Consider the following 15,269-nt stretch of genomic DNA (forward strand, 5'->3'; position numbering starts at 1 on the left):
CCTGATAGAGTAAGCCATTCGGGAAGGTGGCTTGTCAGAGACAGAAACAGTTTTTAGGAGAAAGAGCCCCAAGAATGATAATTTGGGGGAGGAATATGCAAAATTCTGCACTCACCTTAGCAGTAAGGAAAACATTAAAGTGCTCATTGAAGGAGAGCACAGGATGATCTGTAATTCTTTTTAGGAATTTATCCAAAGCTTTTCTTCTGGTCTCCACAAACTCTTCTGAAAAACGATCCACAACACCTTTCACCACAAACTTCTCAGGCAGCGGCTAAGAAGACATAAAGAAAAAAGTCAGAGCAATTGACGAGATGGTGCAGGGACAAACAGCCAGGCTAGCAAACAACTCCTCTTACCCACATGTCCAAGAACACTATTTTTCAGTCAGTCAGATCTTTATATAGTCAGCAATATAAAGATTTCCAAAAAATATAGTTGGAGTAAATTGCTACTACACTTTCCGTTTTACAATGCAAGAGATAAAACACTACAGCATAGTCCCTGAAATACAGAAAATCAGTGTTTACCCAGGAAACATTATCTTTACATTGTTGATGGACACATAACATAATAGGAAAGTTATGGTCTTCAAGATAAGAAAGATAATCAAAGGCAGTCTATGGGAAGACAGCTGAACACATCAAGCACACAAAAATTTATTTAACTATCTTAAGATTCTACTCTCAGTTCAAGGAGTAAAAGAATTTGGTGAAAGAAGAAATAAGAACATTAGGCAAACTCATGTATCTAACAACTATCTCTTCTAAGCCAAATATTTTGTTCACTCAAAAAATTCTTTAAAATATAATTTCCCCTATTCTCCTTACTCGAATTTCTCTATCACACTTACTTTGGACAGATATTGGGGGCAATTTAAAACGACCTGCCTATCGAGGGATCTTTGAGCTTTGATCTAGTTCCATAGGTAGCACTGGTCAAACGCTTGATTAAAAGGTCTTCCTCCTTATTATTGCCACAGGGAAAGAAAGTATCTTCTATACACAATTTTAAAATATTTGAATTATGAAATGTTAGAAGGAAATTTACATTTAAAATGGGCAAGTGATCTGATAGATATTTCTCCAAATAAGATATACAAATGGCCAAACAAGTGCATGAAAGGATGCTCAACATCATTAATCATCAGGGAAGTAAAAATCAAAACAATAACAAAATACCACTAGGATGATCACCATTTAAAAACAAAAAAAAGAGGGTGGCGCCTGTGGCTCAAGGAGTAGGGCGCCAGTCCCACATGCCAGAGGTGGTGGGTTCAAACCCAGCCCCGGCCAAAAAAAAAACCACAAAAAAAAAAAAAAAAAAAAAAAGAACAGTGTTGGTGAGGATGTGGAGAAGCTGGACCCCTTACAGATTGCCAGTAGGAATGTAAATTGCACAGCCACTGTCCAAACCAGTTTGGTGGTTTCTCAGTATGTTAAAATATAGAATTATATGACTTAGCAATTCCACTTATAGAAATATGCCCAAAAGAAGTGAAATCAGGTGCTCAAACAAAAACTTGTATGCAAATGATCATAGCAGACCTATTCACAGTGGCCCAAATGTAGAAATAATTGCAAATGACCATGGATGGGTGAATGGATAAACAGAATGTGGTATATCTATGCCATACAATGCAATTAAGTACTGAAACATACTACATCTTGCACAAACCCTAAAAACACAGGGTAAGTGAAAGAAGTCAGATGCAAAAGGCCATATCTGGTATGATTCCACGGATACAAAATGTCTAGCACAGGCAAATCCATAGAGACAGAAATGAGATTAATAGTTGCCAGGGGGTAGAGGGAAGGGGAAACGAGAGGCGACCACTTCATGGGCACAAGGTTTCCTTGTGAGATGATAAAAAAACTTCTGAAACTTTTCAGGAGGTGGTGATAGTTGCACAACATCCTGTGTCTACTTGATGCCACTGAACTGTAGGCTTTAAAATGGCCAAAATGCTAAACTTTAGGGTTTTTTACAATAAAAGAACATATTCTGTATTTCTAAGTCAGGAAGCATAACAATAATACCAGCACCCATTCACCTACCACTCAACTTGACAAAAAGAACAGCACCACCGACAGAGCTCCCCGTCAGCTGGACCCTGAGCAAATCTCTACTCTTCCCGACCTCCATGAGGGAACCACAATCCTCAACTTTTTGTTCCTTGGTCTTTATACCTTACACCAGTGCTTTTCAACTTTTTTATTATTTCACAGCACACCTGAACCTATAGTTGAGCTTCTGTGGCACACTCAAATTATGTTGGTCAAAAAAAAAGAGTGAAAAAAAGAATATACTTACTTTTCTTTGAACTTCTTTCAAAAATAATTCAATCAATGACCTTTAAAAATTTTTCACAGCACACCAGTTAAAAAAAAAAAATCACTGCTTTACAGTTTTTTGTTTGTTTGTTTATTATGTTTTGTTTTTTGGGACAGAGTCTCACTTTGTCACCCTCAGTAGAGTGCAATGGCATCACAGCTCACAGCAACCTCAAACTCTTGGGTTCAAGCCATCTTCTTGCCTCAGTCTCCCAAGTAGCTGGGACTACAGGCACCCACCACAATGTCTGGCTAGTTTTAGAGACAGGGTCTTGCTCTTGCTCAGGCTGGTCTCAAACTCCTGAACTCAAGCAATACTCTTCCCTTCGCTCCCAGAGCGCTAGGATTACAGGCATGAGCCCAGCCTTGCTTTACAGTTTTGTTTTGTTTTTTTGGCCAGGGCTAGGTTTGAACCTGCCACCTCCGGCATATGGGACTGGCGCCCTACTACTTGAGCCACAGGCGCCACCCTGCTTTACAGTTTTAAAATAATATATTGTTTGTTGAATTTGCTTTTGAACTCAGTGAAAAACAGAATCTCACAGCCTGAGGAGGATAACACGCCCAAGTGTGACACCTAGTGGAGCTTACACTTGGGTAGAATACTAGACACGTGGCACTGGGTCAGATGTACTGGCCACCCGGCCCCATGTTCTGGCTCAGTCAAAAGCACCAGAGAAGCTTTCTGAAGAGGGTACTGTTGTTCCTTAGGAGAACTCCTTTATTCTGGCCAGTTCTTTTCTCCTCTTCCTTTAGGCAGCCATTCTTACACCCCAACTTTTTATGCTAAACAGATTCCTATTCCTCCGATGCAGGAACCAGTTCTAAGAACATCATATGGAAGTTCCCGAACCACTTTGCTTCCTCTTTGGAGCCCATCTACCAGGCATCACCCTCGCCTCATTTCTCAGGCCTCTGGGGACAATACATCCCTCCCTAAAGCTAACTATTTCATCTGTATCCTTGACCCATTAGTTCACTATAGCGCACCTGTCATCATGATTAGTTACATTTTCTCTTCCCTGAATCTTCAACATCTCCTGCTTATCTAGCTCAAAGCCCAGCATCCATAAAAATATAGTTCTTCTATCTGAAAATAATGAATCCAACCACCCATTGACCTCACATTCTTCTCCACTCTTCTTCTTGGCTTGTTCAACCTTTTGGAAAGAAGTCATTTATCTTGACTCCCACTCTTTCCATTGATTGATCAACCCCTTATGTCTTCCCACCCCCAAAACAAAGCTGCCCTTTAATGCTGTGTTTCTCTGCCCCATCCACTGCCCCTCGGACCAGCACAGAAGCTGCCCTTTTAAAGATGATCAGAGAGGACTTTTTAATTGGCAAATCCAGTTGGTATTTCTGCTGTTACTTCATGAGTCCCATCCAGCCCACTCTCATTTGCTTATGCCAGATAGGACTCAGGCGGAAGACCTACCAAGCAAGTAATGGTCAAATGTGCTTCATGTAACGTAGCCAACGACCTTCTGAAACAGTCGTCTGCCCTTCAGATTTAGTACATTAAACTCATGTTAACGAATTGGAGGAACTTGCTATTAAAGGAGTCCTGGGTCAATCCTTCTGCAAAACAATTATTCCCAAATGTACATGGCTTTAGAAATTTGTTTCTTCCTATTTCAAGCTTCCTTAATGGGACACGCCTACTCTCAGCCTCACCCGTGGTTGTCTCTGAGCTATTTATGCATAGGAATCTGGGTTGCTGGTGAAACCCAAGCACATGTGTACTCTGTAAATGAGGTCACGCAAATGAAGAGCTCAACAGCACACAGCACATGCTAAGTATTTTTTATTAATTTTCAAACACTAAGAACAAAAAGTAAAAAGAGGAATGGACTATGAGGTAGAACTTTCTATCTTTTAGATCAAAATGTTGAAAAAAAAATCACCTGGGATACCACTTCATACTCAGTAGGATGGTTACCAGAAAAATGGAAAATAGTAAGTGTTGGCAAATAGGTGGAGAAACTGGATCCTCATACATTTCTGGTGAGAATATAAAATAGCACGACTACTGTGGAAAAGTTTGGCAGTTCTTCAAAATATTAAATATAGGATTATCATATGGTCCAGCAATTTCATTTCTTGGTGTCTAGCCAAGATAACTGAAAACAAATGTTCAAACAAGATTTATGCAACAAATGTTCACAGCAGCATTGTTCAGAGTAGGTGGGCTGGCCAAAGTGGAGGATGGGGAGTGATTATTTAATGGGTGTGGAGTTTTTTTTGAGAGTGCTGTAAATGTTCGATTGAATATGTAGTGCTCACGGTTGTGCAACACTAAAGCCACTGACTGTACACTTTAAAATGGTGAATTTTATGTAATATGAATTTTACTTCAATTTTTTAGAAAAAGATGTGACAGTAGAAGCAAACCTCAGAGACTGACGATGCTAGATATGTTGCTGGCTTTGATGACAATGGAAGGGGCCATGAGCCAAGGAATGCAGGTGGCCTTAACCCAGAAAAGGCAAGGCAACATTCTCCCTTGGCCTCTCCAGAAGGAAGACAGCCCTGGCCATCTGTTAATATCTTAACATTAGCCCTCTGAGACCAGTTTTGCACTTTGACCTCCCAAGCTATAAGAGAATAAATTTCTGTGATTTAAGCCACTTTAACAAAATATGACCGGGGTGGGGATAAGGGAATAGATAGAGATGAAACAAGATGGTCCATGAACTGAGATGTTGATACTGAGTGATGGGGTTTCATGGGGGTTCACTGCCCAGACTCTCTCTACTTTAGTATATTTAATATTTTTCATAATGAAAATGTTTTAAAAATCCAAATGTATATGTATTGGAACTTGCAAAAACATCCTATTTGTCTATAGAGAACTCAAATTAATCAATGAAAAAAAAAGCAAACAATCCCATTTATCCCTGAGCAAGAAATAGGAAAAGAAATTTCTCTGAGGAAGACAAATGGCTAACGAACATATGAAAAAATGTTCATCATCCCTGATCATGAGAGAAATGCAAATCAAAACCACCCTGAGATATCACCTAACCCCGGTGAGAATAGCCCATATCAAAAAGTCCCAAAGCTGCAGATGCTGGCACAGATGTGAAGAGAGGGGAACACTTACACACTGCAAACTAATACAGCCTCTTTGGAAAGAAGTATGGAGAATTCTCAAAGAACTCAAATTAGACCTCCCATTTGATCCCACAATCCCATTACTAGGCATCTACCCAGAAGAAAGAAAATCATTTTATCATAAAGACATTTGCTGAAGATCAATTTACAATTCCAAGATGTGGAAACAACCTAAATGTCCATCAACCCAAGAATGGATTAACAAACTATGGTATAGGCTTGGTGCCTGTAGCTCAGCAGCTAGGCACCAGCCACACACACCAGGGCTGATGGGTTTAAACCTGGCCCGGGACCTCCAAACAACAAAGACAACTACAACAAAAAAATAGCTGGGCATTGTGGCAGGTGCCTGTAGTCCCAGCTACTTGGGAGGCTGAGGCAAGAGAATCACTTAAGCCCAAGAGTTTGAGGTTGCTGTGAGCTGTGACACCATAGCACTCTACCAAGGGAGACATAGTGAGATTCTGTCTCTCAAAAACAAAAAAAAACAAAAAAAAAAACTGTGGTATAGACTTGGAGCCCATAGCACAGGGGTTACTGCGTCAGCCACATACACCAAGGCTGGCAGGTTTAAACCTGGTCCAGGCCAGCTAAAAAAACAACAATGACAACTGCAACAAAAAATATCCAGGCATTGTAGCAGGCACCTGTAGTCCCAGCTACTTGGGAGGCTGAGGCAAGAGAATTGCTTAAGCCCAAGAATTTGAGGTTGCTGTGAGCTGTGACACCATAGCACTCTACCAAGGGAGACACAGTGGGACTCTGTCTCAAAAAAACAAACAAACAAAAAAAAAAACAAGACAACCGTGGTACATATATACCATGGAATGCCAGCCATAAAAGAGATGGTGACTTCACATCTTTTGTATTAACCTGGATGGAGTTGAAACACATTCTTCTTAGTGAAATATCACAAGAATAGAAGAGCAAGTATCCAATGTACTCAATACTAATATGAACCAGCAGATGATCTAATACACACCCACATAAGATAAAAACTTAATTCTTAAGTTTGGGGGAGGGCGGAGAGGAGAGAAGGAGAAAAGATTGGTGTGCTCCCACTTAAGGGGTACAATGTAAAGGTATATGGCACACTTCTTGGGTGCAGGACACAACTAGAAGAGGGAGTCTACCTAACAAATGCAAACATTGTAACCTAGTTGTTTGTACCCTCCCATTGACCTGAAATTTTTTTAAAAATCCTATTTACAAAGCATCATAATAACATTAAATATTTCAAGGAGACACTGAATTTTCATAATATTAGGTACCTTTGATGAAGCACTTTCACATATATTCCTTATTTGTTCATAAAACTGTTAAATATTCTGATCAAAAAGACAGAAAGGGAGATACAAAAAAACTTTTGAAGGTGCTGGATCTGTTAATTACCTCAACTGAGATGCTGGTATACGGGCATGCATTAAATATGTGTAAATTGCACAACTGATTCAGAAAGATTCTAAAGTTCCTCTCAAAACAATGAAGAAAACACACATGTAAATAGCTAGAAAAGGGCGGCGCCTGTGGCTCAGTGAGTAGGGCGCCGGCCCCATATGCCGAGGGTGGCGGGTTCAAACCCAGCCCCGGCCAAACTGCAACAAAAAATAGCTGGGCGTTGTGGCGGGCACCTGTAGTCCCAGCTGCTTGGGAGGCTGAGGCAAGAGAATCGCGTAAGCCCAAGAGTTAGAGGTTGCTGTGAGCCGTGTGACGCCACGGCACTTTACCCGAGGGCAGTATAGTGAGACTCTGTCTCTACAAAAAAAAAAAAAAAAATAGCTAGAAAAGCTCTGAAAACAAAGTATATTGAGAGACGGGGGGCAGAGATGGGGACCCATCAGATATTGAAATGTTCTATAAAGTTACAATAATTCAAAATAGTATAGGAGGAACATCAAAATAGATCAATGAACCGAAAGGTTCAAAAATAGCCCACGTATACACAAGTCTAATGCATGACACAGTCTCCAGGGGTCCTCAAACTGCGGCCCACAGACCACATGCTGCAGTGTGATTTTATTTGTTCCCGTTTTGTTTTTTGACTTCAAAATAAGATATGTGCAGTGTGCATAGGAATTTGTTATAGTTTTTTTTTTTTTCAACTATAGTCCGGCCCTCCAACGGTCTGAAGGACAGTGAACTGGCCCCCTGTTTAAAAAGTTTGAGGACCCCTGGAACTATGAGAAAGATGACTGATTAGTTATAAGTGGTTCTGGGACAATTCACACACCATCTGACAAAAAGTAAGGCACTCACATCTTACGTCAGAATGAATTCTAGATTTAAACACAAAAAAATAAAGGCCTAAAAATAATAGAAGAAAATACAGAAAATTTTAACATTCCAAGTTAGAAACTGCCTTCAAAGTCAGAAACTGTAAAGGAAAGTTAACTTGGGTAGGAGGGAAGAGAAGGGCTTTTTTTTTTTTTTCTAATGGCACTAAGACTAAGATGAATGACAACTGGGGGTGGGGGAGAATAGATAGAATGACAGATATTCAGATATTACCAACTTAGTTAATTTTTTCTTTCTTTCTTTTTTGCAAATATGGATTTTTCCACAAACCAATAAGGGGAAAAGAAGAGAAGAATGTGAAGAGGCAATTCATTTAAAATTCCAATATCCAATAAAGTCATGGAAAGATATTTAGACTTACCAGCAATCAAAAGAAATGAAAATTTACCATATAAAAATGGACTCAAAATATATTAAAGAACAAAAACTGTAAAACTCTTAGGAGAAAACACAAGTATAAATCTTCATTGACTTTGGATTAGGTAATCGTTTCTTTTTTTTTTTTTTTTTTTGAGACAGTCTCACACAGTTGCCCCTGGTAGAGTGTCATGGCATCCTAGCTCATAGAAACCTTACTCTTAGGGCTCAAGTGATCCTCTTGCCTCAGCCTCCCAAGTAGTTGAAACTACAGGCACCCACTACAACATCTGGCTATTTTTAGAGATGGAGTCTTGCTTTTTGCTCAGGCTGGTCTCGAACTCCTTAGCTCAAGCAATCCACCCGCCTTGGCCTTCCAGAGTGTTAGGATTACATGAGTAAGCCATCGTGGTTGGCCTATTAGGCAATTGCTTCTTAACACGACAGCAAAAGCACAAGCAGCCAAAGAAAAATGGGATCAATTGGACTTCACCAAAATTAAAAAAAAAAAGTACTTCAAAAGACACCATCAGGAGACCAGCCTTAGCAAGAGTAAGACCCCATCTCCTAGCTGGGGCAGCACCCATAACTCAGTTGGTAGGGCGCCAGCCACATACACCAAGGCTGGCAGGTTCAAATCTTGCCCAGGCCAGCTAAAACAATGACAACTGCAAAAAAAAACATAGCTGGGCATTGTGGTGGGCGCCTATAGTCCCAGCTACTTAGGAGACTGAAGCAAGAGAATCACTTAAGCCCAAGAGTTTGAGGTTGCTGTGAGCTATGACACCCCAGCACTCTACCCAGGGCGACAGCTTGAGACTCTGTCTCAAAAAAAAAAAAAAACAAGCCAGCATTGTGGAGGTGGTCTGTAGTCCCAGCTACTTGGGAGGCTGAGGCATTAGGATCACTTCTGCCCAAGAGTTTGAGGTTGCTATGAGCTATGATGCCATGGTACTCCACGAAGGGCAAGAAAGTGAGACAGAACTCTGTCTCAAAAATAAATAAATAAATAAATAAAAAGGCTAGGCTTAATTCCAGCTACTTAAGGCAAAGGCAGGAGGATCACTTGAAGACAGGAGTTCAAGACCAGCCTAGACAACATAGGAAGATATAATCTCTGGACATTTTTTAAAAATTAGCCAGGTACAGTAGCACATACCAGTAGTCCCAGTTACTCTAGAACAGCAGACCCACAGCAACTATATTAAATGGTCACAGCATTAGGAAGGTTGAGAACCACTGCTCTAGAGGCTGAAGCTAGAGGATTGCTGGAAGCCAGGAGTTTGAGACTAGCCTGGGCAATATAGCAAGACTCTGCTCAAAAAGAAGAAAAGACACTATAAAGAAAGTAGAGAAACAACGCACTGAATGGAAGAAAATTTTTGCAAATAATATGATAAGGAATTTGTATCTAGAATATATAAAGAACAATGGCAACTCAATAATAAAAAGATACCCTGATCTTTAAATAAGCAATATATCGTAATATATATTTCTCCAAGGAAGATATACAAATGGCCAAAAGGCACACTCAAAGGTGCTCAACATGATTAATGATCAATGATTTGATCACTAACATCAAATTAAAACCACAATGAGTTCCAATTTCACATCCACTGGGATGACTAAAATCAAAGAGACACATAATGACCAGTGTTCACAGAGATGTAGAGAAACTGGAACTCTTGTACACTGCATGTGGGAATGTAAAATGACACAAGCACTTTTGAAAATAGGCAGTTCTTCAAAAGGTTAAACATACAGCTACATGATTCAGCAACTATAGTCTTAGGTATACACCCAAGAAAAATGAAAACATATGTCCACAGAAAAACGTGTACATGAATGTTCATAGCAGCATTACCATAACAACTAAAATGTCTATCAGGGTGAGTAGACAGACAAAATATCATATTTGATATATGATATAAATATCATATATCCACATAATGGGGTATTGTTGGGGAATAAAAAGGAATGAAATATTAATGTACACTATGCTGCTATGACATGGATGAAGCTTGAAAACACTGTGCTACGTGAAAGAACCCAGTCACAAAGATCACACAGTATATCATTCCACTTACATCAAGTGTCCAGAACAGGCAAATCCATAGGGAGAAAGTAGATAAGAGGTTGCCAGGGGTTAGGGGAGGGTAAAGGGTGAAGTAACAGCTAATGGGTGTGAAGTTTCTTTTTTTTTTTTTTCTTTTTTTTTGTAGAGACAGAGTCTCACTTTATGGCCCTTGGTAGAGTGCCGTGGCATCACACGGCTCACAGCAACCTCCAACTCCTGGGCTTAAGTGATTCTCTTGCCTCAGCCTCCCAAGTAGCTGGGACTACAGGCGCCCGCCACAACGCCCGGCTATTTTTTTGGTTGCAATTCAGCCGGGGCCGGGTTTGAACCCGCCACCCTCGGTATATGGGGCCGGCGCCTTACCGACTGAGCCACAGGCGCCGCCCGAAGTTTCTTTTGAGGGAGATGAAAATGTCTAAAAATTGACTGTGCTGATGGTCGTACGATTCTACAACTATACTAAAAATCTTTAAATTACACTTTTTTGCCAGACGAATCCAAGATGGCAGCCAAGTAACAGCTTCCCTGCAACGGGACACGGTGAGTCTGGGGAGGTAAGACTCCAGGCATCTCTGGCTGGTGGGATCTCCTATAATCATCCCTTTGAGGGTACAGGGAGTCAGCAAGGGACTTCTGGAACCCAAGAGGAGGACAAAAACAGTGGAAAACTGGCAAGTGGTTGCGTGTGTTCGAAAGACCTAATCCCGCCCGCAGCCGTAAGTACAAGCAGCAGTGAGACTGCAAACTGTAAAGGCCTTACCTGTGAACTGTTTTGGTGTTTTTGGACTTGGCATTCAGTTGAACTGCCTTGGGGAGAGCTTGAGCAGGAGTGCAGAGAACTTTGGGCATTGTCTAGGGCCGCAGACTAAGCCACTGAGCCAGACGGAGCTAATAGTGTTCAGCTGTGGGCCGCAGGGAGCCATTGTGAGAGAACTGCCCCGGGAAGTTCCGCCCTCAGGGTCCCAGAGCAAGAATCAGGTGGGAGCTAGTAACTAGGTAGTGACTGAGCAGTCTAAAGGCGGGGACTGAGCTGCCTTACAGCCTTAACCCTCAGGGGCAGAGTGAGACCGGTTTTGGCACACTGGGGCCTCGGGCTGTTGCCCAGGGTAGAGTGCCATGGCATCACAGCTCATAACAACCTCAAACTCCTGGGCTTGGCACCGCCTGGACCTCCATAAGAGCTGTGCCGTGACCCCTCACCCACGACCCGCGCCTGCTGGGCCTCTGCATGCCCTGACCAGGAACTGCGGGAGCCACGCAACCCTGTGTCCTCCCTCCTGTACCCTCCCTGCCTCCACACTGGCCCACTCGTCTGGCCAGGAACTCTGGTAGCTGCGTGCCCTCTGGAGCCCTCCCTGCCTCTCACAGAGCCCTTGTCCTGGCCAGAGACTGCTGGAGCCTTGGGCTCTCTGTGCCAAAATCACTGGGCGCCAGGTACTCCCAGAACTGTGAGCACCACCTCCCGCCCTGTTGCTGGAACTGGGTGTGTCACACTCTGGAGCTGCTTCCACAACCAGAACTCCCTGGCTGGGGCATCCCCAGAGGAACTACACAGGGTCACTCCCTAGAAAGATCCAGCAACAATAGAGTGATCCCGCTGGGGTCTAATCTTGGAGAGATACCTCCCCAACTCTGAGGACGGCCAGAGGCAATGGTGAAAAACAATCATGAGGCGAAATCAACAGAAAAACTCTGGCAATATGAATACTGAGAGTAGATCAACTCCCCCAAGGATCAATGGGGCAGACACAGTACAAGATCCCATACACAAACGAATAGCTGAGATGTCAGAAATTGAATTAACAATCTGGATAGCAAGTAAGATCGAATTAGAATTCCAAGCAGTAACCCAAAAGATATCCCAAGAATTCAACGAGTTCAAAGACCAAATGACCAAAGATTTTGACACATTGAGACAAGAATTTGCTGCCCTCAAAGATCTGAGAAACACAGTAGAATCCCTCAGTAACAGAATGGAGCAAGCAGAAGAAAGGATTTCTGACATTGAAGACAAAGCTTTCAAATGCTCCCAAACTCTCAAAGAGGAAGAGAAATGGAGGGCAAAAACAAATCATTCTCTCAGAGAGCTCTGGGATAATTCGAAGAAAATCAATATTCGTCTTACAGGGATCCCTGAAAGCGACAAAGTGGCTTCACAAGGCACAGAGTCTCTTCTCCATGAGATTATGAAGGAGAACTTTCCAGACATGCCAAGAGATTCTGAAATTCAGATACCAGTTTCACAACTCCAGCACGACTCAACCCAAATAAGACATCCCCCAGACACATCATAAGCAATTTCACTAAAGTTAATATGGAGGAGAAAATTCTGAAAGCAGCCAGACGAAAGAAAACCATCACCTACAAGGGCAAGAATATTAGAATAACTGCAGATCTCTCTGCTGAAACCTTTCAAGCTAGAAGAGGATGGTCATCAACTTTTAATCTCCTAAAACAAAATAACTTTCAACCCAGGATCCTGTATCCAGCTAAACTGAGTTCCATTTATGGTGGAGAAATTAAATACTTCAATGATATCCACATGTTGAAGAGATTTGCCATAACTAAAGCAGCTCTCCAGGATATTCTCATACCTATCTTCCATAAAGAACAGCGTAATCCTCCACCACAAAAGTAAACCCACCCAGAAAATTTTGATCAAATTCCAACTTCCACAGTTGCAAAAGGATGAAAAATGTCTACCGGATTCTCAAAAGGCTTATCAATATTCTCAATTAATGTGAATGGTTGAAATTGTCCTCTAAAGAGGCACAGGTTGGCTGACTGGATACAAAAACTCAAACCAGATATCTGCTGCATACAAGAATCGCATCTTACATTAAAAGACAAATATAGACTCAAGGTGAAGGGATGGTCATCTATACTCCAGGCAAATGGAAAGCTGAAAAAAGAAGGCGTTGCAATCCTATTCGCAGATGCAATAGGCTTTAAACCAACCGAAATAAGGAAGGATAAGGATGGACACTTCATATTTGTTAAAGGTAATACTCAACATGATGAGACTTCAATTATTAATATTTATGCACCCAACCAGAACGCACCTCAATTTATAATAGAAACTCTAACAGACATGAGCAACTTGATTTCCTCCAGTTCCATAGTAGTTGGAGATTTTTTTTTTTTTTTATAGTTTTTGGCTGGGGCTGGGTTTGAACCCGCCACCTCTGGCATATGGGGCTGGCGCCTACTCCTCTGAGCCACAGGCGCTGCCCCAGTGGTTGGAGATTTTAACACCCCTTTAGCAGTGCTGGATAGATCCTCCAAAAAGAAACTAAGCAAAGAAATTTTAGATTTAAACTTAACCATTCAACATCTGGACTTAACAGACATCTACAGAACATTTCATCCCAACAAAACTGAATACACATTCTTCTCATCAGCCCACGGAACATACTCTAAAATCGACCACATCCTAGTCCACAAATCTAACCTCAGCAAATTTAAAAAAAATAGAAATTATTCCTTGCATCTTCTCAGACCATCATGGAATAAAAGTTGAACTCAACAACAACAGGAACCTGCATACCCAAACAAAAACATGGAAGTTAAACAACCTTATGCTGAAGGATAGATGGGTTATAGACAAGATTAAGAAGGAAATCACCAAATTTTTGGAACAAAACAACAATCAAGACACGAATTACCAGAACCTCTGGGATACTGCAAAGGCAGTCCTAAGAGGGAAATTTATAGCACTGCAAGCCTTCCTCAAGAAAATGGAAAGAGAGGAAGTTAATAACATAATGGGACATCTCAAGCAACTGGAGAAGGAAGAACACTCCAACCCCAAACCTAGCAGAAGAAAAGAAACAACCAAAATCAGAGCAGAATTAAATGACATTGAAAACAAAAGAATTGGGCGGCACCTGCGGCTCAAGGAGTAGGGCGCCGGTCCCATATGCCAGAGGTGGCAGGTTCAAACCCAGCCCCAGCCAAAAAACCACACACAAAAAAAAAGAATACAAAAGAATTATACAACAGATCAATAAATCCAAAAGCTGGTTTTTTGAAAAGATCAATAAAATAGATAAACCTTTGGCCAACCTAACCAGGAAAAAAAGAGTAAAATCTCTAATTTCATCAATCAGAAATGGGAAATGGTAACGATGAAATAACAACAGACCCCTCAGAAATTCAAAAAATCCTTAACAAATACTACAAGAAACTCTACCCTCAGAAATATGAAAATCTGAAAGAAATCAACCAATACCTGATTGGTTGTTAGCATCAATCAAAATCTCCCTATACAAAATCTCCCTAAAAAGAAAAACCCAGGACCAGATGGCTTTACGTCAGAATTCTACCAAACCTTTAAAGAAGAACTAGTACCTATATTACTAAACCTCTTCCAAAATATAGAAAAAGAAGGAATATTACCCAACACATTCCACGAAGCAAACATCACCTTGATCCCCAAACCAGGGAAAGACCCAACAAGAAAAGAAAATTATAGACCAATATCAGTAATGAGTATTGATGCTAAAATACTTAATAAGATCCTAACAAACAGAATCCAACAACACATCAAAAAAATTATACACCACGACCAAGTGGGATTTATCCCAGGGTCTCGAGGTTGGTTCAATATACGTAAATCTATAAATGTAATTCAGCACATAAACAAACTAAAAAATAAGGACCATATGATTCTTTCAATTGATGCAGAAAAAGCTTTTGATAATATCCAGCATCCCTTCATGATCAGAACACTTAAGAAAATTGGTATAGAAGGGACATTTCTTAAACTCATAGAGGCCATCTACAGCAAACCCACAGCCAGTATCATATTGAATGGAGTTAAATTGAAATCATTTCCACTTAGATCAGGAACCAGGCAAGGTTGCCCATTGTCTCCATTGCTCTTTAACATCGTAATGGAAGTTTTAGTCATCGCAATTAGGGAAGAAAAGGTGATCAAGGGTATCCACATAGGGTCAGAAGAGATCAAACTTTCACTTTTCACAGATGATATGATCATATATCTGGAAAACACTAGGGATTCTACTACAAAACTTTTAGAAGTGATCAAGGAATACAGCAATATCTCAGGCTACAAAATCAACACCCAT

At 41.1% G+C, this 15,269-nt stretch overlaps 1 protein-coding gene across 2 annotated transcripts in view; it reads right to left on the bottom strand.

Annotated features, from left to right (window-relative positions):
- SNX30 (sorting nexin family member 30) overlaps positions 1-15,269 on the bottom strand; it is a 166,889-nt gene that overhangs the window by 81,548 nt on the left and 70,072 nt on the right. For both annotated transcript variants that reach the window (XM_053565745.1, XM_053565743.1), the window contains exon 4: positions 116-274. In XM_053565745.1, coding sequence (XP_053421720.1) covers positions 116-274 — 159 coding nt within the window. The remainder of the gene's footprint in view (positions 1-115; positions 275-15,269) is intronic.

Source organism: Nycticebus coucang, chromosome 2 (assembly GCF_027406575.1).
Source record: "Nycticebus coucang isolate mNycCou1 chromosome 2, mNycCou1.pri, whole genome shotgun sequence".
Classification (NCBI taxonomy): Eukaryota; Metazoa; Chordata; class Mammalia; order Primates; family Lorisidae; genus Nycticebus; species Nycticebus coucang.